The sequence below is a fragment of the Saccostrea echinata genome, unplaced genomic scaffold, assembly GCF_033153115.1.
Source record: "Saccostrea echinata isolate AGI-Se365-2 ecotype Australia unplaced genomic scaffold, CSIRO_AGI_Sech_v1 ptg000054l, whole genome shotgun sequence".
NCBI lineage: Eukaryota > Metazoa > Mollusca > Bivalvia > Ostreida > Ostreidae > Saccostrea > Saccostrea echinata.
The window spans coordinates 15,639,355-15,667,268 of NW_026889803.1; the positions used below are offsets into that span (position 1 = coordinate 15,639,355).

The 27,914-nt window shown below is 32.5% G+C and overlaps 2 protein-coding genes across 3 annotated transcripts in view; one reads left to right on the top strand and one right to left on the bottom strand.

Moving 5' to 3' along the window:
- The window catches only part of LOC133171732 (twisted gastrulation protein homolog 1-A-like), a 403,867-nt gene that overhangs the window by 31,773 nt on the left and 344,180 nt on the right, over nucleotides 1–27,914 (top strand). The gene's annotated exons all lie outside the window — the stretch shown is intronic.
- LOC133205781 (uncharacterized) lies at nucleotides 9,903–27,888 on the bottom strand. 2 transcript variants are annotated; one of them, XM_061341652.1, is made up of 4 exons: nucleotides 27,826–27,888; nucleotides 12,464–12,844; nucleotides 12,132–12,241; nucleotides 9,903–11,883 (listed from the first exon to the last, which is right to left on the bottom strand). In XM_061341652.1, the coding sequence occupies exons 2-4, from the start codon at nucleotides 12,842–12,844 to the stop codon at nucleotides 10,194–10,196; spliced, it is 2,181 nt and encodes a 726-aa protein (XP_061197636.1). In that variant the 5' UTR covers nucleotides 27,826–27,888; the 3' UTR covers nucleotides 9,903–10,193. The 2 variants fall into 2 exon arrangements, with proteins under 2 accessions (XP_061197636.1, XP_061197635.1); XM_061341651.1 differs by lacking the exon at nucleotides 27,826–27,888 and adding an exon at nucleotides 17,245–17,372.

Here is a 27,914-nt window from a genome sequence, read left to right on the forward strand (position 1 = left end):
GCAACTCCTCATATACCACTGAATAAAATTTAATTGAGACTTTCAGAGAATCTTTATTAGTCCCCTGGAAGGGAACGCATATACATGTGTATTACAAGAAATAATACTCGATGCGAGCGACAAAAAAAGCATTGCCGTAAATCTAAGGTTTTTACAATGTTTGAATCTGTAGCTCTCCGATTTGTCTGTCCGAATTTTCTCAACCACAGAGCTACAGTTCTGCAGCTATAATTTGTAATGATTCTGTGTTGGCTAATTTACTTCCGTGATCTTTTGGTATAGAACATCCGCCGTAAATTTAATTTTGATAAATGGCATGTAAGTAAATGCAAAGATATTTTATTTAGCTCATTTCAGATGTTAGCTTTGGATCAAATTGATATTGATATACAACACCTATAGATTCATTCAGCTGATAAAGAAAAGAGCGACAACTCTGCACAGGGGATTGCTATTGACACAGTGGCACGGAAAACCAAGATATACCTGGAAACTGCTTTGCATTGTCTGACGCGAAGTAAAATTTATTCAGATGCACTGCTATTCATATTTAACAATATTAATTTGGTAGTATTTTAAGGAAATAAAACAAAGATTTGTAAGTGAATAATGATGAATGTCACGTTTATTATAAGCCTGCAAGATCTAACATTGGAACTAATTTATGTAAGTGTTTAAAAGTACCGTCTGACCAATTTTACATTTAAATTTGTTTCTGTGTCGTTTTATTGTTATTTTTTTCTTTGTTAATTTTTATTGCATTTATCCTACCCTGAAGGAAGAAATCTTCGTAAAATCTTCTGAATCATAGCAAATTATTTGTACTTGTTCATACACACTCAGAGTACATGTAGGCCTAAATATTCACTTTGTAGAAAAGTCGGATTTCCACATGATGCGGTGCGAAAATTATGGTGTTCGGATAGGGCCATTTGCAAAAGCACACGTAATCGCGCTTATACACAACACGCCGTCGCGTTAACACGCTTTCAAACAACACGCTGTTGCGCTAACACAACTTTACACAACACGCTATCGAGCTGTCACACAACACGCCGTCGCGCTAACGCAACTTTTACACAACACGCTATCGCGCTGTCACACAACACGCCGTCGCGCTAACGCAACTTTACACAACACGCGTCACACAACTCGCTAACGCAACTTTAATTTAATATCCAATGTCTCATCAATTGTCATGAATATTTTTTAAGTGCCAGGTAATCAAATTGTTGATCATATACCATGTTCTCTATCAGAATATGGTGGACTTTGTAGCGCATAAATGAAAATTTATTGTCTTAGTGAGTATTGACTGAGATGTGACAATTTTACTTCTCCATGTAAACAACAAATTGGATTTTGGAATAAGAGACTTGATTTTAGAAAGGTCATGGTTAAAGTTCAATATTATAATGTTGGGTAATGATTAAGTTTTTAAAGAGATGTAACCGTTTCTAAGGTAAAATTTTAGTAGTCAAAGAGTCAAATGTAACCAACTGAACCAGAAAATGCAGAAATTATCTATTTCTGACATCATTGTATTGTGGATCGCAATGGCAGCATATAAATACTTGCATGAAATTCCGTATAGCGGGTTTCTTTAGCGGGTGTAAAATTTGGCGTTTTGTATGCTCAAAAGTATTCCAATAATTTTGGCGGAACTATTTTTAGTGGACAGGTTGTTCTATGAAGTTGCAAGCCAGTAACAGTATTTAGTTTTGCTTAACAGAAGAGTGTTTCAGGTACCTTAGACACATAAATATGAGCATTCTGTACGTTTGAATACCGATTTACACAAGAGAGCAGAAAGGCGTAATGTTCAATAACGGATTGATCAGAATTTTTTTCTTGTGTTTAGTACTTTTACGTAAGGGTGCAAATTTAGCGATTAAAATTTTAGCTTAAATTCGCCAAAGTTAGCACCCCGCTAAAAAAATCCCGCTATACGATATTTTAATTGCTGAGCTTATCTATTGGGACAAATTTCAAGAACGATGTTGCCAGGGTTACTGAAAATAGAAATTTCTGTGAAATTCTTTCAAAATGCTACCCTTCCTACAGTTTTTGTTCGAATTTAGTAAGACCTGATACACTCTCTGAAGTAATACATAATTCTTTATACTATTTTTTTTGATTTCGACGAACGATGATGCCATGGTTAAAAAAATAAAAATAAAGATACTTTGGAGAAATAAAACAAAACAGTTCTAACTTATGTTAGTAGGTTCCACTTTCCAAGTGAGAAGTAAACACCCAACTTACTGGACAAAAAAGGATCGAATACGTAGAAAGCACAAAACTTTCAGAAGTGTCTCAGGTATGTTTTGTAATTGAAAGTGAATTTGAATGCGGCACCCCTGCAATATAATACTGATATTGATATCATTATTCGCAAATCATTTGATGCACTCAGCAGTTCAATTATTGATAGCATAAATTGAATTACATTCTACATGTATTACCAGCAACAATTGAATTACTTATTGAATTAAAAAAACTAAATAACCAATTAATATATTAATCATGAAAGTATATACATGTATAAATCATTAAAGTATGTGAGTTTATATTAATTTGGAACAGCATAAAAATTAATATCCTTTGATTTAATGATGTATCTTTCTTGTTACGTTTTAACCGTAATTTTAACTGTTATATTTTACATCATGATCATAGTCCCATAAACTTGCAATATCAATCTGAACTGCAAATGAAAAGACAAAAATATTCGAGATATATATTTTCAACTGTTTGTCACTCTTTACTATAGTACTAAATAAATACTGTACGTGTTCAAAATTTAGCGCTATCACTAGGTATTGAGTTAATGGAGTATTCATGAATCATGCTAACGCGCCGTATATTTTATTAATAAATGATTTCTTAGCGGTATTCATGAATTAGCGCATCGTTGTCCGCTCGAAAGCAGCTAAAATTTGAAGCCCGCTTTTTTAAGTACACATACAGTATACTGGATTGAAAGCAGTTTCCCGATATTTTGCTGAGGGAAAATTACGAGGCTCATGAGCAAATCGCCCATCCTTACTTATCATATATACATGTATAAACTTTTATGCAAATACATGTGAACATCTGTTTTATGCTTATTTTTCAATTCTCATAGGTTTAACACCATGCAACGACCGTTCGATTATTACAGATTACAGAATAAGTTTTTTAGATTAAAGTGTAAAATTTACAGATTAAAGTGTAAAATTTACACATTAAAGTGTAAAATTTACACATTAAAGTGTAGAAATTAAAAAATAAAAAGTGTCCGTATAAAGCTTTGTTGTTAGATTACCATTGACGTCTTTTTCTAGTAAAATATCCAAATATGAAACAGATGTGTCAGACTTTCTGGTATCTTTTACTTCAAGCTCACTAGGATATATCGTGTCGACATATGAATGGAAATAACTATTATTAAGTAAGGGATACAAGACGAAGATGGTCTAATATGTCTAATATAAGGCTTACAGCAATCGGACCAAAGCTGTAGGAGGAGTAGCATTTTTCATGGAATTTCTATATTTAGTAATCATAGCCAGACCATTCCTTGAAAAAATAAGAAAAGATATACAGATCTAGAGTTATGCAAAGGCGGATTCAGGGCCGTGCGCCCCCCCTCCCCCCTCCCGTTTAAATATTTTGTATGTAGAACTTATGTTCATTATCCTAAAATCCAAGAAAAAACATCTCTTATTTGTAAGGAATTTGTCAGCTTTGCCCCCGGACCCCCACCAGGGCTTTGCCCTAGACCCACTGGGGGCTTCAATGCAGCCCCCACACCCCCTGCCTTCTACTGTGCCCCCCGTCGCGAAATTCCTGGATCCGCCACTGTTATGTATCTTAGGTTAATTTACCCAAGTTCTATTGAATTACCTCCAACCCAAACTGTAGGAGAGTAATTTACAGAAATTTATATTTTTAATTACCATGCAAAGTAATCATCGAAATCAAAAACTAATGCACAGAATTTGGTTTTTTATTGTATTACCTGATACTCCAGTATTTGCTGTTTTATAGTATTATACTTGTGTACGAAGTTAGCTCAAAATCGGACTAATACCGTTGGAAGAGTAGCATTGTGAACACTGAAGAATTGCTTACAGACAAACAGACAGTCGGACGATGTGTACCTTTCCCATAAGCTACATGTCTTAGAGTTAAAAAATACCAGAATGGTTCATAAACAATATAGATACTGGTCATTGAGTTGTCCCGCTTTGCATCTCATATTGCATCGTTTGCTTAAAATGACAAGCAACACTGATACATGTACTTTATCATAAATTATTGTACAAAAAATAAAGCGTATTTCCATGAAATCAACGTCATCAAATGGATAACCTCAACTGCAAAATATAGTACCTCAAATGCAAAATATATACAGCATGAGTACCATATCTTCCATTGAAATTTACATTGAAGTTAAATTAAAATCAACAATCATCATTTTCACACTGCAAAGTACCACTGAGCCTGAATACAGGGTATATGTTATAAAAATACATATTTGTATCATTTCTGGAATAAAAGTGATGTGCTTTGAATACGCTACATCAATCCTGCTTATTCTGCAATTAAAGACTTCATCAATTCTACCTAAAATTTTCTAGTTGCAGTTCTTCAAATTGACTTACAATCATACCTTTGGAAAACAGAAATATAGAATTCAACTTTATATAATAAAAATTGCAGCAAGAAGATAAAAGAAACCCCATATAGAAAAACAAATCAATAACATTAATTACGTTCTAGATGTGTTATAATTGTCTTCCTAAACAAGGGATAAATTTTCAAAAGAATCATTCATCAGTATAATGGTGTATAGAATAGGTAAAGGAAATACATGTATATAATTCCAATCTTAATTTTATTTATTGATTTCCTGTGTTTTGATTGGACGAGAACAAATTCAAGAAAAAGTTTACACATCGATAAATTCTCAATCAGAACTACTTTCTTGACCTAGCTTTTATTGTGAAACAAACCAGAGCAAATCAAGGTTGTCGTTGGTCTGCTACTTTCGTTTTTAGAGCGTCTGTCGTTATGCCAACATGGTCAACGACGGATTCTTTTGAAGTCTACTTGTATTTACGATATTTGTTGACTTAAACAATATTCGAAGAGTTTTTATAAGCTTATTTTATTAAATGTTTTGACAATTAAAGTTGAACTTTATCGACGTTCATCTCGATTGTGATTCATCTCCACATCGCAGCATAAAGTATTCCTACTCTGTACAGAAATAACAGATTGTATGGAGGCTTCAAAGAGAAATAATTTTAAAACTTCGTAATTGGAATTATAAAAATTAAACTTCTTTTTTCAGAATTTATCGACGTGTAAACTCATGCCTTTGTACTCACAAACTTTACATAAAAGTGCTTCGCACTTTTATTCAGTTATATACTTTTATACACATCGATAAATTCTGAAAAAAGAACGTTAAAATCCTATAATGTCTATGAAATATATGTGGTTTACCGTCGCTGGCAGAAGTTAATCAACAATTTTGGTCAGACAAAAAACGCACGTAGTACTTAGTAGGACAACTGATCATGCGAATCAAATAAGACGTTTAATGTTTTAATATTCTACACCATTAATCATACATTGACAAATAAAAATGAAATCTGTTCTGCATCGGTATTTTTATCACATAGAATGTTTATAAATATAAACCACAAAAATAAATGGCATATCAATATTTGGCACTCAAAAGTCTATAAAATATGATAAATAGTTTTCATGGTCTAAAAATAGGCTAACTATTTAAAACTTTCATTTCATCAATGCTTGAAAAGAAATTCGTTATAATCAGATGTAAATTTATTTTGATTATACAGACTATTTGACTTAACAGTACATTTATTTTACTGCGTTCTCGATTTTCCATCATCCATAATTTAGTTTAAACTAACAAAACCGAAGCAATTTTTGGTGGGAGGGAGTAAATGTGTATGGCATTGTCAAATTCAGCAGATACTATTTAACCTCCCCTATTTCCCTGTCATCAAAATCGGATGGGGAATAGTTTTTATCCCATCTGTTTGAATCTACTGGCCGCTTTTTTTCGGGGGAGGGGGAATTTTTGTTTATCAATCTGAACCATTTAATCAAATTTACTTTGAAAAAAAAATTATATAAATTATAAAATTGCTTTCTGACTGTTTCTTAATAAAATGTTGTTTTGCTATTCAATCAAGCTATACGTGTGTCGTTTACTGATTTTTATGTGGAAATTAAAATAAGTACACTGTAGTCATGTATTTATTTTAATTTCCAAATAGAAATCAGCAAACGACTCATGTAGTTACGCTTTGGTATATATATTTTTTTCAATATGGTCCCCCAAAGATGTATTAATTAAGATTTTTCAGTTATAAGGGGGTTAGAAAGATTCGGACCTAAACGTATTTTACAAGAATGGTTATTTATCCAAAATGCACAGGCATGAAGAGGAGCATTATATCTTGCCAGCAGACAATGGAGTCTAGATTTCTATTCTTAATAACAATAACAATAATCCTATATGTTTTCATACTAAAAACACAGACATTGCAGATAGCAGATCTGTGAATAAATCCAAGTGTCTGACAAATCTAGAGAGTTCATGGATATTTCTGGTAACAGTTCTATAGCATGTTATAAGTTGTTTTATTCGATCTTTTCGATTTGTATTCTATGTTTGTCCATTTGTATTGTATATTTCATCATCTGTATTATATTCTTTTTTTCCATTTCTGCTGAATTACTTTTGCTATTCGTAATGTTGAATTTTCCATTTGTATCTTATAATTATCATTTTTTAATGTATATTTTCCATTTGAATATTTATTCTCACACTTTTTAAAGAAAGTTAGGGTATAATGGAATTTTTGTTATCCAGGTCCGTCCGTCCGTCACACTATCTTCTTCCCCAGAATCCTCTAACATTTCAAGCAGTAGTCTATTGTATTGATTGAGTCCTCCTGTAGATATGCAGAAAGGTTTGGAAATTTACATTTTTTCATGGGGTAAAATAGGGATCGAAAAAAAAACTGGTTCCCAGAACTTCTCTAACATTTTACGCAGTAGTCATATCATCACTTTGAATACGATTCATTTATTAATTCATCCTAGTATGTTCTCAGAGCTCTACTCACATTTTACAAAGAAGCAAAATCATCTGATAAAATGTGTTAAAGTGCAATAAAATTTCAGAATTTTTATTTTCATCTGGGAGGCCTATTGAGCCCGAATAACGACGTTTTTCTACAAAAAAAAAAACATATTCCAAGAACATTTTGTACTTTTTACACACTAACCAAATACATTTAGAATATGATTGATGGTGTCATGTAGATTTACAATTAGGTTTTGGAATTTTCGCTTTCACCCAGGAGGATAACTGGGGTTGAAAAACCACGTTTCTCTACAAAACCCCTGTTCCCAGAACTTCTCACATTTTAAGCAATAGCTAAATATATTTTGGAATCTTTCACACATTCAAAAAGGCTTTAGAATTTTCATTCTCATCCTATGAACCAACAAGGGGCCGAAAAATGACATTTTACAATGTGAGGCGATGTGACAGAACGGTCACCTAATTGTAATGCAACCCTGAAATATATAATCAATGTTAGCGAAAGCAATAGAGTGACAATTCAATCAATTTATCCACGTACGAAGGAGAATTCATTTTGAGATAAAACGCTCTTTTGAAAGGTTTTACTATCTTATGACAGTGTCTTGTTATATCCGCAGTTTCTAAAGAACGTTCGTATATTATTGCTGCATCCTGGTCCGCCGGTCGGCCACACTATATCTTCTGTCAAAATGTCCTCTTATATTTTAAGCAAAGATAATCCATCTTTTGGAATATGATAGGTGGTGTCTTGTGAATGCGCAATAAGGTTTTTAGAATTTTCATTTTCATCCTTGAGGCCAAGTGGGGGAATAAAAAATCAACGGTTTTTGGTACAAAACCTACTTCCTCAAACTCTTTTTATATTTTAATCAGTAGCCAATTCTTCTTTTGAAATAAGAAAGGTAATGCCCTGTACATATGCAATTAGGTTTTAAAAATTTCCTGTTTACTCAGAAGGCAATTGGGGGGTAGAAAAACAACTTTTTTTCGACGAAAGTCTTCTTCATTTTACGCAGTAGCCATTTCATATTTTCGATTATGACATGATGTCCTGTAGATTTGCAATAAGGTTTCAAATTTCTATTTCCATCCTAGGACCAATTCGGAGTCGAACAACAACGTGTTGTTTTTTTTTTTTTTTTTTTTTTTTTTTTTTTTTTTTTTTTTTTTTTTTTTTTTTACAAAAACCATGTTCTAAGAACTCCTTTAACATTTTAAGAAGTAGCCAGTTTTTCTTTTGAAATACGATTGATGGTAAACCGTGGTTTTGCAATACGGTTTTGGAATTTTAACTACTTTTTACTTTATACGCAGAAGCCCATTTATCTTTTGGAATATGATTGGTTGTGTCATCCCCTGTGCATGTGCAATGAGGTATATTTTGCATTTTCACCATGAGGACCAACTGAAGCTCGATAAACCATGCTGAAATAGCTTCCAGAACTAGTTTTACATTTTACGCAGTAGTCAATTCATCTTTTGTGATACGAGGGCTGTTCAATAAATTATGTCCTGAACTCTATAACGTACAACATAGAAAACATTTTACATTAACATTGGCTTTCTCTCATGACTGAATCTTAAATAAATTGATAACCGTTTATGTGACCACATTTCATCATATAGTTTCATTGTAAGAAGCTGGAAAACAAGGGCTATTCGAGGCACTGCATTAAAAATGAATGGTAAAGAATCGGTTAACAAGAGTGAAGTTATACGCTTCTTGTAAAGCTTCTGTAAAACTTGTTAAGAATGCAAAAGAAATATTAACTGAAATATGTGATGTTTACAGCAACCAATGTTTGTTTTATAGACACTTGAGCAAGTTGATTTCAGTGATCAAAAATGATAAAATGGGCATACAAAATGGGTACCGTCCTTGGCGACAAGGACTTACAAAACCAATGTAATATTTGCCAAAATTCAACAAATTATCATTGATGATGTTTAAATTGACTTTAAGACGCATAGCAGATTTGGTAGGCATAATTTTGGGGGTAGTTCACACTGTTTTAAAGAAAAATTTGACAGAAAAAAAGGGCTGTGTACTCTGTGGTCACCCTATGTTTTGACAAATGAGTGAAAACGACAGCGTGTAACAATATCAAAATAGTTATTTTTAAAAATCAGCAATTGTAGTTATCCACGTTTTTCTGAAATTCTAACAACTCTGGTTCAGCAGCAGAAGCATGTTAAGATTGTAACTCTCTACAACCTTTCAAATTTATTTCATGGAGCTCAAAACTTTTCTCTCCACAAAAGGAAAGTTTTACGCAAATGTCCCTGTATTAGTTGTCTGGATTTTGGAAATGATGCATTTGTTTGTGTATTACAATATATGAAACTATATATATATTTCAAATATAGTGCATTGTAGGTGTAAAAACTGATTTTTCTTTACAGCTACAGAAATTTTAGCAGATTACATGTATTTAGTAATTAAGTAAATCAACAGGATAATTTTCGGAATACAGACCGAAGGTTCTGGCCTTACTATTACATGTATATTTTGCTGAGGAAAAACACCACGATTGAAATCATGTACGTTTCATAGGTAGATGTAGATGAAGGGCAAAAAATAGATAATATACATATCAAAAATAATTTTGCTGAAAGATTCTGAGACTCTCTTGAAGTAAATATGCATTATAGCAGTCCAATTTAGTAAAAGCAGTTACTTGTATACCACTAGTTGATAAATCATGTTATAGTCATTAGTCATTTAACGTAGGGACGAAACTGGAACATTTCAAAGCAGGTGTAACAAGATAAATGTGTTTATTAACTAAATAAAATGATATACAATGAAATATTTTGATAAAATGAGAGACAGCTCAATACTATTTGTTTGTGACATGATAAAATGGGTGTTATATAAGAACTGGAAACAAACAGGAAAAGCACTAAAAATCACCAGTACCTCAAATGCAAAATACATTTATTAATCGAAACGACTGTCAGTTTAAAGCATTTTGCTATATTATTTCTTAATTGACACAAAGGTAAATTTTACGTGTATCGATAAATAAATGTAAATTGTGGAGTTATGTATTCAGTTACAAACGAATTGCAATTGAATATTATCCGGTCGGAATATGGGTATTCCTTCATTTGTAATGCTCCAGACTAACTGAATGGCTTCACCGTAGTCTTTGCCGTATAGTTTTGGAGGTGTATTATCAAGTTTCAGTGATCCATCACAAGGTTGAAAATGCCCAAATCGTTTACAGTATGGCTTGCAAATATTTCCACATGGATCGTAAGCCTGAAAAATAGCTTCAGTGTGAAATTTTTCCGGACTTTTGACTGCAACATAAATTGTTGATGATGTGTATGGCTGCCTAGAATCAACAACAGCGAACTCACGGAAGGATCCATGATAGTTCAAACCATCGCTGTGGACCATGATCTTAGTGAAAATTCCGTCCATGTCTCGACAAGATCGAGAGTAGTTAACATTTTGAATGAATTTTCCTTTTAAACTGTCATAACCGGTTGGATCATATATATCTTTTCCGGTTTTCATTTGTCCTTCTTCAATCGGAAACGAATCGAATACCATCTGCTCATGTTGTCGTTTATATATGACTTGGACAGGTATGTATACCCAAATTCTGCTGTCTGATATACCATTCATCTGAAACAAGTTTTGAATCACATTTGTTGGGACAGTTGGAGGGCACATGTTTGTCATAGGACTTAAAATTATTTCTTTATCTCCTTCCTTTAATCTTTGAAATACATCCACATTATTCTCATATTTTTCTGAGAAACCCATTTGAACTTTTTGCTGGTGTTCTTTTTGTTGTTCTGTTCTGTTCTGTGCGAACCTTGCGAGTCCATTTTGTCCGAATTGAGACAGCACATTCTGTCCCATGGTTGACATTCGGCTTGCGTCTATTACTCCTGCTTGTCTCTTTCTTCTACCAAATCTAGGTGGGAATTGAGGAATTCTGTTGCCCACAGGGAAATTTGGGAATCGCGATGTCTGTGTTGTTCGTTGTTGCGTTTGTTGATTTGTGGCAGATCCGAACGGTGCTGTTGGGGTAGTCGGAGTGATCATTTCCAATGTAACACACTGTGGTCGTCCAAACTGGAATTCACACGTAAGGTAACGTGATCCACAGCTGGGATTTCTGTAACTACACGTTGGCGAAGGCTCATAAGTATACATTCTTGTAGTATACATGTCGCTCATTCCGTGAAGATTTCGAAGTCTTCCAAGTCCCATCAAGGAGTTTGGAGCATGGGCAGCCGTTCCATAACGTCTTGGATAATCCCTGGTTGGATCAACACCTTTCTCTCTTTGGCTTCTTCGGAAAACTTCCCACAGGTAATCCACAAAACAATGATGGAGATAGAAAATTGGATCGTATGCAGCAGTTTCAGCTGGTGACATTATGCCTCCAATGTGTTGGTGCACATCACCATGTCTGATTTCAAAGTCGAACGGTGGTGGCGCATGAGGCTCAGATATTTCCTCCAAAGTAGATCTTGTCATGACTGCCCGGATGTGTCTATAGGTGAAATATTCTCCCTCATGACCTCCAGCTCGAACAAGAGGTCCTGCTGGTGTCTGCCAGTATCTAAATGGTCCATCAATAACACGACCTTTCATGGTTCCCACGAACTGTGGTGACCATATAATGGACCTAGTGGGATCTCTAAGCGGTTGATCGAGACGAGAATCAAAGTAGAGTAAAGTCACCCCTGGTACCTTCTGTCGGAGAGCATTTTCAAAGCTGTAAATTGATTAAAAATACATTATCGTACCTGAAAGACAGGGAAGTATTTAGAGTATTTCAGATTAGATTTTTAAAATGATAAATAATACATAAATTTATATTCGTTTTACTGTTTTCGATTTTTAAAGATAGTTTTGTAAATCAGTATAAAGGCTTCTGTAAACATTTTGTACCAACCCAGTTGCTGCAAGCTTGTGACTCAATATCTTGCATGTACTTGAAATTATGTTGATTAAGAAACTTACATAAGTAGAAGAACTCTATGGAAAGCCAGGAAAGCAGCTCCATGGTGGACGTCATCACCTCTTTGTTGATGAAGCAGTCCCAAGGCATCAAAACGGTTAGGTTTGACATCCTGAAAGGATCAATAGACATTATACCATTTTAAAAAACAATCCAGTCTTTGGTAAAGGAGTATAACGTCTAAAGGATACCAAGTAAAGTATTGATACATATGTTAACAACTGTATAATCTACAAAATATGTGACATTTAGCAAAGAGGCTGGGGATCTTTTCCAGTCCTTAAAACTGAACTTATTTATTAAATTTTAAAAATGTAAATTTGCAGTTATTTACAGTATCTCTTTTCAGCATATTGATGGCTCTGAAGTAGTCCTGTCGTTGTTGATCTGTTGCCCGTCTGATTTCCACTCGTCTTCTCAAGGATTGTCTCTTGGTTCGTGCCTCCTTGTTGGCCATACGTAATAACTCGTCTATCCAGTGAGTTGTTTCTGTCGTAATGTTTGGGTTAAGGGCCTGAAGATGCCATCTGAATTTTTGAATACAATACTGATGAACATTATCGAGACGAGGGTCCATCTCTCTGGTGTGAAAACGAGGCTGATCGAAACAGCTCTTCAGCTCTTCGGGAGTGTCTATGATGGTCATCTTGGATTGGACCAACATACACAGAGTCGCAATAAGGCCTAGCCGGAATAGCGTTCCCATGGTAATCATCTGAAAGAAATATGTATCAGTTGTCAATATTGTAAAAACCTCTTTTTGGAATGTAGGTCAATGAGGTCAGATGTAAAAACCCAACCACAAAAAATGTAGGAATCACTAAAATGCTTTTAGATGTGGAAATTATGTCTCAATTGAACTTTTATAAATCATTCAAAATCTCCTTGCGATTACTAATGATTGAGGCACTCGTTAATAATGTAATGTCTACGCCGTGAAAAACCAGTTGGGCGAAGTTATGGTCTTATAAATAAAATGAAATATTTATGGCTATTTTTATGAAGAAATGATTACTGTCTGTGTAACAAAACAATTATTCTTGTGGTAAGTGGTTTTTGATGCAATAACGCAAGTTTTATTATTACATATCTGAAACGTTCTCTTTCAATGACAAGCTTTAAGTTTTAAAACATCAAGAGAAATGACATGTTCAATTCATCTGAAAGGGTATTCTGTGAATAACATCAAGTGAATTAACAAGACATTCTTCTTTGTGAAGTGTCAAAGGAATAATTAAGGTCTGGAGCTGAATTAAACAACCTAGGATTAGTTTCAACTTCATTCATTAACTCATAAAAATGTTATTTTTTGGATAATTGAATACTTCTCTCAATTTGTGACAGATCTTTTATTTTGAGATTTTCATCCATTCACATGCTTTTGTTTTACCGATGTTGACACACCTAAATGTTTAATATGTATGTTGGTCAAGGGCTTAAGAGGACGTTCATGGTTTTAATGGACACGAATCCATTCTGCTCTTCGTCTGTAACATGTTAATATGTTTTCTCTACGTGGGCTATTTTCCTGTAAAACACAGGTCCATGGGAAAGTTGACTTTACACACTACCAGTTAATGAATAATTTGCTGGTTTCAATTCACTTTCGTTTTTGCATCTCTCAGTAATGGTACATTGTTCAAATGAGGGAAGCCCCCCCCCCCCCCCCAAGTGAAAAAAATCAGGTGAGGTTATGACGAAGCCTAATCATAAGAGGACCGCAATTAGTCGTAGTACATGTAATATACATGCATACCCATGTATTATAAACAAAACATTGTTCACCTTAAAGCACATTCCCAAGTTAGGATATAGGGCCATATTGTTCAAGAGGCCTAGAATAGGGTGTCAAAATTTTACTTGGAATATATAGAAAAAGTTTAAATCTTTTTCAGATTCACAGTATTGTCCCACTAAGTACAACTACTAAGCAAGCGTTTCTTTGTAATGTTGATTCAATTTTGTCCACATTATAGCCCCTTTAATTTGGATAGTGCGAGGTCATTACTGGGAATTCAAGTTTTACATGGTATACAGGAAATACCTTTCAGATCCTCTTCGTCGGAGGAGCAAGATCACAAGTAGTCAAATTAAGTGAAAAATATTTCAAGGCAGCATAATTCAGTTTTTTTCTGGGGAGAGGGTTGGGCCAAAATAAAAAAATAACAAAAATATATATTAGACTTATGCAAGTACAAAAAGGCTACAGTCTGTAAACATGATATCAAGTATCAATATACTGTGAATTGATAGTGTTGAAATCCTGACTTTATTTAGTGTATTTCTCTTTGGATATTTTTCAAAGGAAGAGAACTTTGACTCAGAAGCGTATTCTAGCCTTTGAGCCTCTCGTTCATTCTCCTCCTAGTGTTTTGTGAGGTAAAATTAACACTGAAGAGATTTTCTTAATTTCGGAGAATTTGAAGGTGTAGCAATTAATGCCTGGGTAATTAGAAATGTTGACAGCAATGTTTATATCTCTTATAAGCTATCTATCACTGTGTCATTGATTAGCACGTTTGCACACATTGATTATATCGTTATATATTTTTGTGTGTTGGCGATAAATCATGCTGATTGACTTGGCTCCGATTGTTTCGCACTTTTCATAATGACATAAGATTTATTGGGGGCAATCAGGTGATTCTTTCATTTTTTGTCAGTACCAATCACGATTTTTCAAGGAAAGTTCAAGAAATCAACGAAGGATTTATGAAATATTTTTGAAATTCAGACATATCTTTGATTTTGTATATCATTTATTCAATACCTACAAGAATATGAGTTCAAAGGAAATAGGAAATCATTAATTTTATAATCATTCAGTAAGGTTTTGACATCGTTCCAAAATGTTGGAATTTTCTAACAATGCAATTGTTATAATCTTCACGGAATTGCACTTTGTAACACCATATTTTTGGTCAACATTAAGACAATGTATGATGACGTAAAACGTGATTAATCCATGCGGTCCAGAAAAGGAAAATATCATATCCATGAAGGCAATTAAATTTGGATACTTAACTGAAACTATTCCGATATTCATTAACATGAAAGTCTGCTGATAAAATAAGCCTGCTATTTATTTAGCAAACATTTTTATAAAATAAAAACAAAAACCAAAAAAAAAAAAAAAAAAAAAAAAAAAAAAAAAAAACAAAAAAAAACAAAAAAAAAAAAAAAAAAAAGATTGGAATATTCTGCATCATTAACTGACGAGAAATAAGTAGGAGCTTAATTATACAGATTTGTTATCCGTTGTTACAAAGATTGCACAAAGATGATGTAATTGAAAATAATAAAATAAATCTTGTTCCATCCAAAAATATATTCATTGGTTTGTTGAACTGAAGCGTACTAATTAGCGAAAGATCAAAGATAAGTTACAAAATGTTATGACATAATTATTACATTAAGCGTCATAAGCTTATTGCACAAATGTCAGATAAAATGTTATAAAGCCAAAAGTAACAACTGAGTTGACAGTTTTGGAATATTTAGAGTAAACATTTCGAGGGTCGCATATGTAATGATTTTGTTTTATCAATACGGTTGGAGTACATGTATTGTAATTCTTTATTCACAAGGGTATTACATTTTATTCATTACATTTTGTGTTAATGTAAAAAAAAAAAGTAATAAACCCAACATTAACAACTGAGTTGACAATTTGGGAATTATTCAGAGTAAACATTTGAAGAGTCTCATTCGTGATGATCATGATGGTGTTCAATAATGTTGGTGTTTTTTTTTTTACTAAAAGGATTATTACATATAAATTTATTGCATTTTGCGTTAACCTTGACACAAAATGCAATGACTGTCGATTATTACATTTTACGTCATCACGGTTCGTGACATCACAGGAATTTTAATCTCGTATCTTTCCTGAGATTTTTTTTTACCCGTAAAGATGATAAAATGTTGCTTAATTTCAAGCTTTCAATGAGCAGAAAAACCGATCGAGAAACATATAAAGAATATTTCATGACAATGAGCCTAAGAGACATACTAAACAATTGGACTGTTGGGGGAAAATCACCTTAATAATGACAGATATACATCCTCATTTACGTCACACGAATTGTCAGAGGCAATAATGACGAGGTTAAAAGCCGGTAATATATTCAACTAGAGAAGAACGACAAAACTTTACGTGGGGAATTTGTAGATAAAGTGGTCGACTTTAATGTGATTTATCTAACTCTTACACCAAAGCGCATGTTTAACCTGTTAGTGATTACATATGTTTTAAATTAGCATTATGGAAAGTAGCCAGCTTTTGCTTCAATGGCTGTTATTTATATCTACGTCGGGTTAAAATTTTATTTGTCATTGTTATTAATATCCTATTAAGTGTTAACAAATTACTTATCATTAAATAAAATATTTATAGTATTCTTTGACGTTGTTTATAGCATCCTTAATGAAAATGCATATCACAGACGGAAATTACAAAAATAGGCACCATAAATAATAAAAATGTAGCTTTGAGCTATTTAAGTAATAGTTGCTATGTCATGTCATGTCTTACAAATTTATTCTTTTATCATCTACAATTTTTTATAATTTCAAAGTTTAAAGAAAGTAATAATTTCCTATTTTGAAAAAAGCATAACAAATGAAACCAAAACATACCAGTGAAATTAAAAAATGAAGAAAAAAACTTAAAGCAAGAACAATTTAACAAAATAAACAAACAAAAATACCTACTTGATTTTCTCCAAAGCATTTTCGGTAATCAATTATCATTTAATTTCCAGTTTGTTGTCTTAAAGATAGAGCACAAGAAAATAAGCGACAATTTGTTTGATATAGTTCTTGTTTCTGTCAAAAGGTCACATGGTTGACATGGTCACAGAACAACAGTCCATCACACGCAGAGGGCAGAGGAAAACACAAATTAGCATTTATACGTCAGTAAATGTAATAATGAAGACACAGACATTTCCGGATATCTATATATATGTGACCAAGATAATCAGTTCTTTTTTACACTGTTTCCCCCAAATTTATTGGGAAAAAATATTTTTTTCAGGAAAAAAATAATTTGCATCTTTAGATCATAAATTGAATTTAAAAAGAAAATTCGTTCAAAATACTAGTATAACATACCTTTAACTACTTTTTGTAAGTCAGAAGATGAAAAAATTGATGTTCCGCTAATGACTCCTTACACCGATGCTCTCGGAGAAAGAGAGCATGCGTGTATTCTCCCGTCCAAAATTAATATATGACAATTCAAAAATCAAAATTTTACAGGGACCTATCCATCATACTACGTAATGACAAAGCTGTCAAATTTCACGTGAAGAAAATACACTTACATGGCTGGATAATCGCTCTGTGACATTTCTATTAAGAAATTAACCTTTTGTGTGTCTCTGCAGTATTATGTTCAGAAGATGATTAATAATTATGGTAATGAGTTTGTTTTTAATTGTCATGTGATTGAATTTTATTAGTTAAATATAGAGACAAGGAAATTGTGTGTTAAAACCAATCAAATTTTGATAAATGCATTTCTTAACTTCCTGAGTGACAAACTTGCTTGATGAAGCTAGAGTATCAATTTCAAGTATCGCACTAATATTTCTTGATATTAAAAGAAAGTACAACTAAATTATAATTTGCTTCTTATGCTACACAAAATATTACTTTAAAAAACAACCGAGATATCAATTTATTTGTCACTTTGTTGTTTATATATTGATAACTAAAATATTCAATACGTGTAGTACACCTTTACAGAACCATAGATTTTTCCCACAGACACATGAAACACTTCAAATATTTTTGGACACGGATAGATTTTTTTAGAATTAGACATAAAAGTCGTGAAATAGATAAAGATTCAGGTGCACAGTTAAACACAATCCAGTTATGACAGGGGTAATTAGTTGATTTTTACTCAATTAGAAAATGTATTTCGCAATTACTAACTGATAATGAAGTTTATGAACCATGTAATTCGATGTATAAAATGAACGTTATTCAAAAACATAATGCTACAGCAACCTTTTAGCTTAATTTTTTTGTATTTTTTGGCAATTTTGTTTTTTGTAAATAAGGTGCTATCATTATGTTTAATTGTTCAATTCAATTAAAATGTGTTTTTCAACTCTACATGAATAAACAGACTCGCCTGATTTGGAACCACATAGGCATAAATTTTGATGCAAAAAATGTTGTTAGGTACACATCGTGATGGAGAAGGTCAATTTCAATTTGTGCTAAGAATTTCAAACACCAATAAAAATTTTAAATGCCTGTACTTAGAGAAACTGATATTAAACGTTTTTCTGTGATAAGCAAATGTTGAAATGATTGAATGTGTTACCTTATCTTGTATATAAGAAATTATGTCATGCAAAACACTTGTTATAGCCTCAAAGATCATTCTCGCATTAAGATATTCATTGTGGACTTAACATTCAGAGCTGCGCCAAAAATTATGGGAACAAAATAACCAAATAATAATAATAATAATAATAATAATAAGTTTAATTAAGGGATGGCATTATTTGTGTTGTTTGTGTTTTATTAGAACGTCTTGGGTTATGACGACGTTTGTTTCTTTGATCTTATAAAAGTTTACAAAAAAGGTCAAATTCTTAGGCCAAGGACACCAAGTGGTCCTTAAGCATAAGGAAATCGACATGCTAAATATCAAATCTTCATCTACATTGTATTGCTTTTCAATATATATATTATAATTGTGTAAATTTCTCAAACAATTCAAAAGACAAATTAAGGTCAAAATCAGTCAAAAGCTGCTCATCAAGTATTTCAAATGGAGTTTTGGAAAAAATATACAAAAAGGAACCCTTTTTAAACCTTGAAGCCATACATGTTTATGAGTATCGTGCATCATAAATATGAAAATGAGCCTTTTTCTAAAAGATCTGACGAACATTTCACATCCCATCTTCGCCAGCCAAGGGTTTCTGATCTGCTACTCTCCCCACAAACCCTTGGCCTATGGTGCTCACTGCTGTCAAAAGTCGGGACTGTTTACGTCATGTGATCTCGAATCTTGCAACTTACTAGTACACACAGATTGCGTCATCGACAGAAATAAAAAGCGAATTTAAAAATTAAAGTGTGTAGAGAATAATTAACACGAATGTATCGAACGATATTTATTTATTATTTAGGGTGCAAAGCCACATCTGCAATACAGATTCCTGATCAAATTATTTGCACATCAACTTAAGATTAGATGACACCATAGCTATTTATAGAATGGCATGTTACGGATCGTTGGTTATGTGTTTTTCATTCCCGAGATTAAAGATATATATCGAACGCAAATATCGTCATTTACAAATAGCAATTGCTGATTGGTCGAACGATATCAATCAAATCCAATCACAACTTGAGAAAAAAAATCCCAACTTTTGTTAGCACCGTAGGCCAAGGACTCTAAGCTAGCGAAGATGTTCACATCCTAAATTTCATATCCTTAAGAAGTCTCAAAAAATCACATTTCTTTCACTAGTAAATCAAAGGTCAAGTAAGGTCACAAGGTTTGCTACAAATACATGTATATTATAGTCATTGTGACAAGCAATTTACATGATAAATACAGAAGCTCAATTATCTGCCGAGCAAAGAATATTGGAAAATACAGTAAAATTTTAAAGCAGAACAAAGATCAAGTGCAAGGTCAGTTACCCTGACATTTACTTGACGCTCTTTTGACAAGAACTTTTTGTATTAAACGTAAAGTTAGATCTCTACCAGTCACGGTTTCCATGGTAAATGATGTGTCATACATATAGACAGACGTCGGACACAGCTATTCCTATCTCTGGTTAGCAGGCAACACCCAAAAAGTGTTATGATGAATGTCCAGCAAAAATAGAGAAAACAGCATTCATATAAAACATTTTTTCGCAAATTTGAACAAAAACTTTCCATAAAATTGCAATACTTCACCAAGATTTCTTAAGCACATAAGCCAATTTTATATCGCTTTCAGTTTTTCAGGGCTGATTCCCGGCTGAATAATTTCCATGACTTTTGAACTCTCAATGTCTGCTTAATTTTGTTGCCTGTACGACACACACTTTCTATCACTTCATCTCGAGCAGACCATGACTAATTGTCTATTCATTAAAAAAAAGATTATATGGGAGCCGAAGGTTTCACTTTGGAAAAATAAGAGTTTCAAAAAAAATTAGTAATTGATGCATCTTTTTCTGTGTATTTTTTTCTTTCTTTTCTTTTGAAGAGTGATCGGTGGCGATAGTCTTATAGTCTAGTGCTTCGACGCTCGAGAGGTCGGGTACGATTTCCTCACGAAGCACCCTGCATTAGACGTATCTTTTGCGCTTTTGATCGAGAAAGCCATGGTACAGTAGGTGTTGGCACAACAAAGAACGCTCACTTACTGGTACCTACGGAAGTAAGTGGCATGCTTAGATCAAAATTTGTTGCACCATATCAAAAGCACTTTGGAATGTTAAACAACAACCAATCTACCATTTTAGGACTGTACAAAGGCATTGACATGTACGTCTATTGCCTTAAATATGGGAAACATCTATCTTTGACCTCAGAATATATCATAATTATTTATTTCTAATCCACTGTTTTGGTTTTATTCACATATCAATTCACTGACTTGTTTTTCCTTTTCTGATTGGACTTCAAAAAAGTGATTGATTGATTGATTGTATGTTGTTTTACGTCCCATTCGAGAATTTTTCACTCATATAGAGACGTCACCATATACCTTGACCTTTACTCGGCACTCATGGCCATTGAGCAGTGAGGGATCTTTATCGTGCCAACGCCTGCCGTTACACGGCGCCTCGGTTTTTAAGGTTTCATCCGAAGGACTCGCAACTTTCACTTCAAAGTGCCGAGCGCATGGCGAAGGAACAGTTGCTACCGATTTTTTTATCGACTTAGGTCTGTCGCGGCCGAGATTCGAACTCACGACCTCCCGATCACGGAGCGAGCGCTCTACCGACTGAGCTACCGTGAACGGTTCAAAAAAGTGAAAAAGGCATATTGAATCAATCTTCTTGACCGGTAGCGAGGTTTGACACGCCAATGTCCGGATTTATAAAGCTCGAAATTCTATGACTTATATTTATTATAAACCAGGTCTCAATTTATACTTTTTGTCAAATTCTACTAAATTAATAGGCGTCTAACATTTAATATGGTTTTTCTATTGTATGTTCATGAATACCTTCTGTAATTTTCAAATCGGCGTAAAATGATTAAAATTTCAAAATCCTTTACACATCAATGGGAAGAAGAAACCATTTAAAGATTTCCTGTCATTAAAATTGACATAGTTACAGTGTTTATATATATATAGAGAGAGAGAAATCTTCAATACCGTTTTTCCATTTAGAGAATAACAATATATATATATATATATATATATATATATATATATATATATATATATATATATATATATATATATATATATATATATATATATATATATATATATATATATATATATATATATATATATATATATATATATATATATCTTGTTATTCTCTAAATGGAAAAACGGTATTGAAGATTTCTCTTAACATCAATTTATTATAAATTCAGTTTCTATAACAATACATGTATATGTTTATAATAGAAATCTTTTAATTTACGTTCTCTCCATACGTGTACTAAATTGCGTCATCCAATATTTTGCATCTTCAACTATAAAACCGCTTTAATCGGAAGATAATCTAAATATTCCAAAATATAATTAACTTACTAGTTTTAATTGTCTAATCACTTTTTGACAAAATCTTTGGAAGTTGGACTATACGATATTGTTTATTGAATCTTATGTGATATATCAACAGCTATCAAAGTTAAGTGTTTAAAAATCAAATTCAGTCATTCTAATAGAAATATTAGATTTTTTTTATATCATTTAAATCTTTCTATGAAACTTTATATAGATATTTTTTTATTTACGCCCCTGAAGACTATTTTAGCCTTCAAAGAACTACATGTAGTATTTTTTGGCAGCCATAAGCGTATCTTGTACGAAAATCAAAGTAATAAAGAGTCCATTTTTGAAGATGACTCTTAAACAACGACGAAGATAATAATCAAACGCTCATCAATGTCCACTCCATGAGTATTTGATTTTATGTCATAATTTACCCCATCTTCGTTAACCAAGGCTTTCTGTTCCGCTACTCTCCTCACAAACGGATCAGAAACGATGAACTTACCCAAAGTTCACGTAAAAATCTAAAATATTTTCCTTTATTCGAATTTCCTCTGTTTCACGCATTTCTTTAGGAATGTTTTGCTAGAAAACTTGGGGCGTTTAAAAAAGAAAAGTATTAAAAAATAAAACTATAATTACATCGAAATAAGATATATGTGCATGAAAAATTGCATGCGCATATGTGTTTTCATAAATAGATATTTGAAAAGGTTTTAGATAACAAACAGTGATCTTGTTATATTGATGGATTGTACATTGTTTTAGATCTCATTCGAGAATTTTTCACTCATATAGAGACGTCACCATATACCGATCAAGGGCTTCAATTCAGACCCATATATTCGGCACTGAAGTCAGTTGAAGTCAGTTGAGCAGTGAGGGTTCTTTATCGTACGAGAATTAAACCCGGGCCACAAATCACGAAAGCAAACGCCTTACCAGTTACCACTAGGCTACCGTGATCGATGTGATCTTGTGATAGTATTCAAAATAAATTCTTAAAAAAGATGAGTTGTATCCATCAATTTCCAAAAAAAAAAAAAATCGATAATACCTATAGCAAGACCTTTGGGTGAAGAGAATCTCTTCCTGGATATTATAACCACTGATTTAGGTCACATGGACGACGACAAGCCCATGCCAAGATTTCTCATGATAAGTTGATGTGTATTTGGACTTCAGATGTGAGTTTTTCTCTATTTTATGTTCGTCTATTCTAAGAAAGTCCGGACAAATGTCGTGTCCGGAGTTAATTATAAATGTCGTACTGTTTCTTGTTTTTGTGGGCTTTTTTTTAAATTCCGTATTGATAATATCTCGTTATTAACTGTTTTCAGATTGTTTTTATAAGAATATTTTTATAGGAACTGTGTATCAAGACTTCTTACAGTCTCTCTGCGGAACAATGTGCATCGTAAAAGCTCTCTTGATTGATGATTGTTGGAGATCTTATTATTCCAGATTCGGAATTCTAATACTTAAAAACATAATTCGTCAGCGCTTTTATTTTTTTCCTTTTTCACCACATGACTGCGGTTGTTTGACAGATGGCGCAAATTATGATTAAGGAAATTAAACTAATTCAAATTCTTCACTTGTACATATACGTTTCTGTTTAGTTCATTGATAAACTTTTTTTTATATCGTTGATTTTATGTAGTACTCCAAAATTAAAGGCAACAGTGGTCAGTCAGCCAATGATTATTTGTGAACAATAAACTATGTAATAAAAAGCATCTCTATTGAATAAAATAGTGGCATTAAGACTTATGCTTTGTCACAGTCAATAAGAAAATGTTATACTGTGTTTAATAGAAAAGAAATTGTTGAATCTTTCATATTTAGGTTTTGTAAGAATCAAGAAGGTTTTAGCATTTCACTGACATGTTTTATGATTGATCAGGATGGATGCTTATGCGCTTAAAACAAGCAGATTATGCAATGCAATTTACATGGTTTATTCAAAAATTTCTACATGAAAAGAAAAAGTTTCTTGCTGTGGCCTTCAATTCGACAATAAGATATATCGACGACGTTTTATCAATTAACAATATGCATTTTCATTATTTCCTAGCTTGATTCGATATATCCCATTGAACTCCAAATAAAATTCACCACAAAGTCTGAAACATCTGTGGTCATATTTGGGTGTATTACTAGAGAAAGGCATCGATTAAAAACTAACAACTAATCTTGACAGTGAACGTGATGACTTATATTATCCATCAACTTCCCTTATTTATGTAGCATACATACTATTATCACCTGCATATAGAGCTTAAGTCTCCCAATTGATTCGATACACTAGAGCATATTAATTTCTATGTAAACAATTTCTTAAACGGGGCAGGCTTCTGACAAATAAGTTGATGATACCAAGAATATCAACAATCTCGTTTAAAGTAAACATTTTGCAAATTTTTTGGTCGATACAATGGCCTTGTTTGCAAATACAGTCTATCGTTAGGTCGAATGTTGACTGTCGTCTTTTATGCATTTCATAAAAAGGTTTTGATATGTGAACTGTTGTGTTTGTCCGAGTCTGTTTCTAGTAAAATTCTCATAACTCTAACACTGAGCACCTTTTAAGCCTGGTCGAGAATTGCATTGCACGATTTTGCTTCCTTTGACTGATCATTATCTGTACTTTCTTTATTTTTGTTTTTTAATTACAGAGACACTCAAGTCACAATTCACCATGTTTTTTTTTCTATCTCATGATGAATAGTGAATGGTTAAAACATAAAATAAAACTCCGAAAAAGGAGGGAAAATGCATCTTCCTGGGAAAGAATATTATATACGAAAGCCCAGAAGGCTCATTCGAGATTCGAGTTTCGAAATACGGGATTCGAGTTTCGAGATTCAAGATCCAAACTAACCAATCAAAAGGCGGTTTAAGATTCAATTACTCCCCTTTGCTAAGTTTTGACCTTCAAAAAATCGTTGAATATATTCAAACCGAAGAGGTCATTTGATTATATTACAATGCAAGAAAGAGTGTTATATATATATATAAGAACGAAACTAGAAAAAATATTAGGTTTTTTGGCTGCAAAATATGCTTAAATTTATATTATAACTTTTTAAATATTATAATAAATTTATATCAAGAATATCTATATCGTATTATTTACATTGTTTACAGGTTTGATGTCATAATAAATATAAGTATTGTTAATCGGATTCAAAGAGCAAAGGGTATTGTAGTCGATGAGAATTATTAGTGTGCAATTAAACAAGTGACTACCGATTAATAATAAATAGTAATATGGACCGGGTTTCAAAGTGGATATAGTTTCTGACAAGATATTAGAAAGTAACCAGTGACTAATACGGGTTTCAAAATTAAGTGTGCAATAAAACAAGTGACTTGTGATTAATAATAATTAGTAATACGGGTTTCAAAGTGGATATAGTTTGTGCCAAGGTATTAGAAAGTGACCAGTGACCAATATGGGTTTCAAAGTGGATATAGTTTGTGACAAGGTATTAGAAAGTGACCAGTGACCAATATGGGTTTCAAAGTGGATATAGTTTGTGACAAGGTATTAGAAAGTGACTAGTGACCAATATGGGTTTCAAAGTGGATATAGTTTGTGACAAGGTATTAGAAAGTGACCAGTGACCAAGTTTGTGAAACCAAGAGACAGCCCTTTAAGTACGGATGGCTGAAATATACATGCTTACATGTAATAAAGATGATTTCTCTTTGTCCAAGTTGTCCAAGCCCGTAGGAAATAATAAAAAAAAAATCACTGTAAAGCCCCCCTCCCCCACCCCCATCGCCCCAAAAAAACAACAGAGGGTTATCACGGTTATTAGACGTTATTTTCGAAAGGACACAAGCATAAAGTTGCATGCTTTCTATAGTATATTATATCGGTAAAAAAATATAAAGATAAAGTGAATGTAGGGGGGGGGGAGGGAGAGACACGTGCCCAGGGCCCTATGGCTATGTTGTTTATTTAATTACAACGGTAGACAAATGTTCGGTTATCAACTTTCAGTGTCAATCTTGCGATGCATGGGCAAAATAATTATATATTCGATAATTATTTATAAGGAAACCGCTCGGGTCTCGCAAGATACATAACCAATCAATACACAAGTTTCAATACATGATGTAATGGTCATAGAGAAAAAAAGATATAAAAGTATTTAATAATGATAAAAAATTAATTATTTAACAAAACAATGGACCCTTTATACACCTTTAGGACTTTAAAAAAATCGTTTAGCCTAAAGGAGTACGTATTAAAATTACTTAGTTCATGTATGCCTTTTTAGTGTACACAGGAAATCTTGAAAGACATCGTAGTAGTGATAAAGAAAAATCGCGTTCGCTTTCCCCATGATGTATATTCCATATAGGCAAAAAGGCTGTAGCCTACACATCATTTTCTTGATGTAAAAAAAAATATTTATTTTTGCATGTATTTGATTGAAAAATGGGGGGGGGGGGGATTGATCATAAATTTTATTTATTTACCAGTTACTAAAATATTTTTTCATCAAATGCAATAAAAGTATTTTTAGCAATTCACACTATTATGCCTTTCCAATTTTTACAGTATAAGCTTTTTGATTTTTATAGCAGGCTATTAAAAAATGACAGCAACAGGAGTCTACGATTAGGACAGGCACTAGAAATTAGGAAGTATGTTTGAGTTAATAGGAAGTCAAAACATTTTAAAAATTATATTTAGATTATTCGGCAAAAAAGTTTCCATGATTTCCGAGCTCTGTGTAAGGATTTTAAAATTTCTCAATTTTATTAAGAGTGGTCATGAAGATTTTAATTTCTGTATCAGAAAAATATGTTTAAATGATTTATGATTATATACACTGGAAAAATGACGACAGATGCCGCAGAAAGTGGTCCCCCCCCCCCTCTATTGAGAGGGGGCGACTCCCTCCTTGCCATTCTGCAATTCGAATAATGTTTGGAATATATATATATATATATATATATATATATATATATATATATATATATATATATATATATATATATATATATATATATATATATATATATTCCAAACACATAATTTAGACTTAAGAAGGGTATAAGGTAAACTCTCCATAGTTGGCTAGGATATTACGCCTTTAATATATGGATATCAAAGATACTTTGTTCGTCTGTTTATCTGTAATAAATATTTATGAATAAATACCCGATTGGCATCACAGAATATGTTCATTTTGTGTTAGTCTATATCATCCCGACAAATATGTTTATGTCATGTTCTAAATTTAGAAACTGTGGGATTGGAGTAAATACATAATTTAGACAACTTCATAAATTTTGTATTTACCCCCATCCAGTAAATTCAAAATTTAGAACATGACAATTAATGTATGTGTATATTAAATTATTGTTTTACCAATAACAGTTGCAGAACTAAATAAAAACGTAAGTAGGTCACTACATGATGGACTTGACAAACAATATGAAATGCAAATTAAAATTTGAATTCAAAACAACCATTATTCTGTCCATTAAAATTTCATATATGATAACAAAAATGATATGTCCAGAATCATTTTGTTAACTTCACAATTTGACCATGTTCGAGGTCGTCTGTATTTTTAAAAACACGTCTTGTTTCTTATAAAGTATCCATTTGGGGAAAAAACCTATCTTAAAATATGCAATTACATGAATAAAATATTATAAAGTGACATTTTGTAAGATATATGAATGATCAATTACAATACATAATTGATTTAAGAAATACTTATGATGTTCACAAAAGGTTCATTAATTCATTTCAAACATAATGTATACACGTTAAGATGTAATTATTACCTATCATAATTAACTAAATTATCTGGCTTGAATTAATGCACATTAAAAAAAATATAGGAGATATAATTTTTTTCATCATGATGAATATTAAACTTTTAAATTTCAAAATATTTTAACAACTTTTATGTACATTTAGTTGAAAGGTTTTTTGAAAAGCAAAATCTTACCTTTTCAATCTGTTTAACTTTATTTAATCCAGAAAATGTTATATTGTTTACAACATGTATGCATACATTAATGGCTTGTTCAGAAAAGT

What these genes read in the sequence shown, in the direction of transcription:
- LOC133205781 (XM_061341652.1), bottom strand. Translation starts at nt 12,844, where the DNA reads ATGATTACCATGGGAACGCTATTCCGGCTAGGCCTTATTGCGACTCTG. An exon ending in ATATGCTGAAAAGAGATACT is followed by an intron (nt 12,242 to 12,463) that starts GTAAATAACTGC and finishes TGATCCTTTCAG; the next exon opens with GATGTCAAACCTAACCGTTT. An exon ending in CATAGAGTTCTTCTACTTAT is followed by an intron (nt 11,884 to 12,131) that starts GTAAGTTTCTTA and finishes ATCAATTTACAG; the next exon opens with CTTTGAAAATGCTCTCCGAC.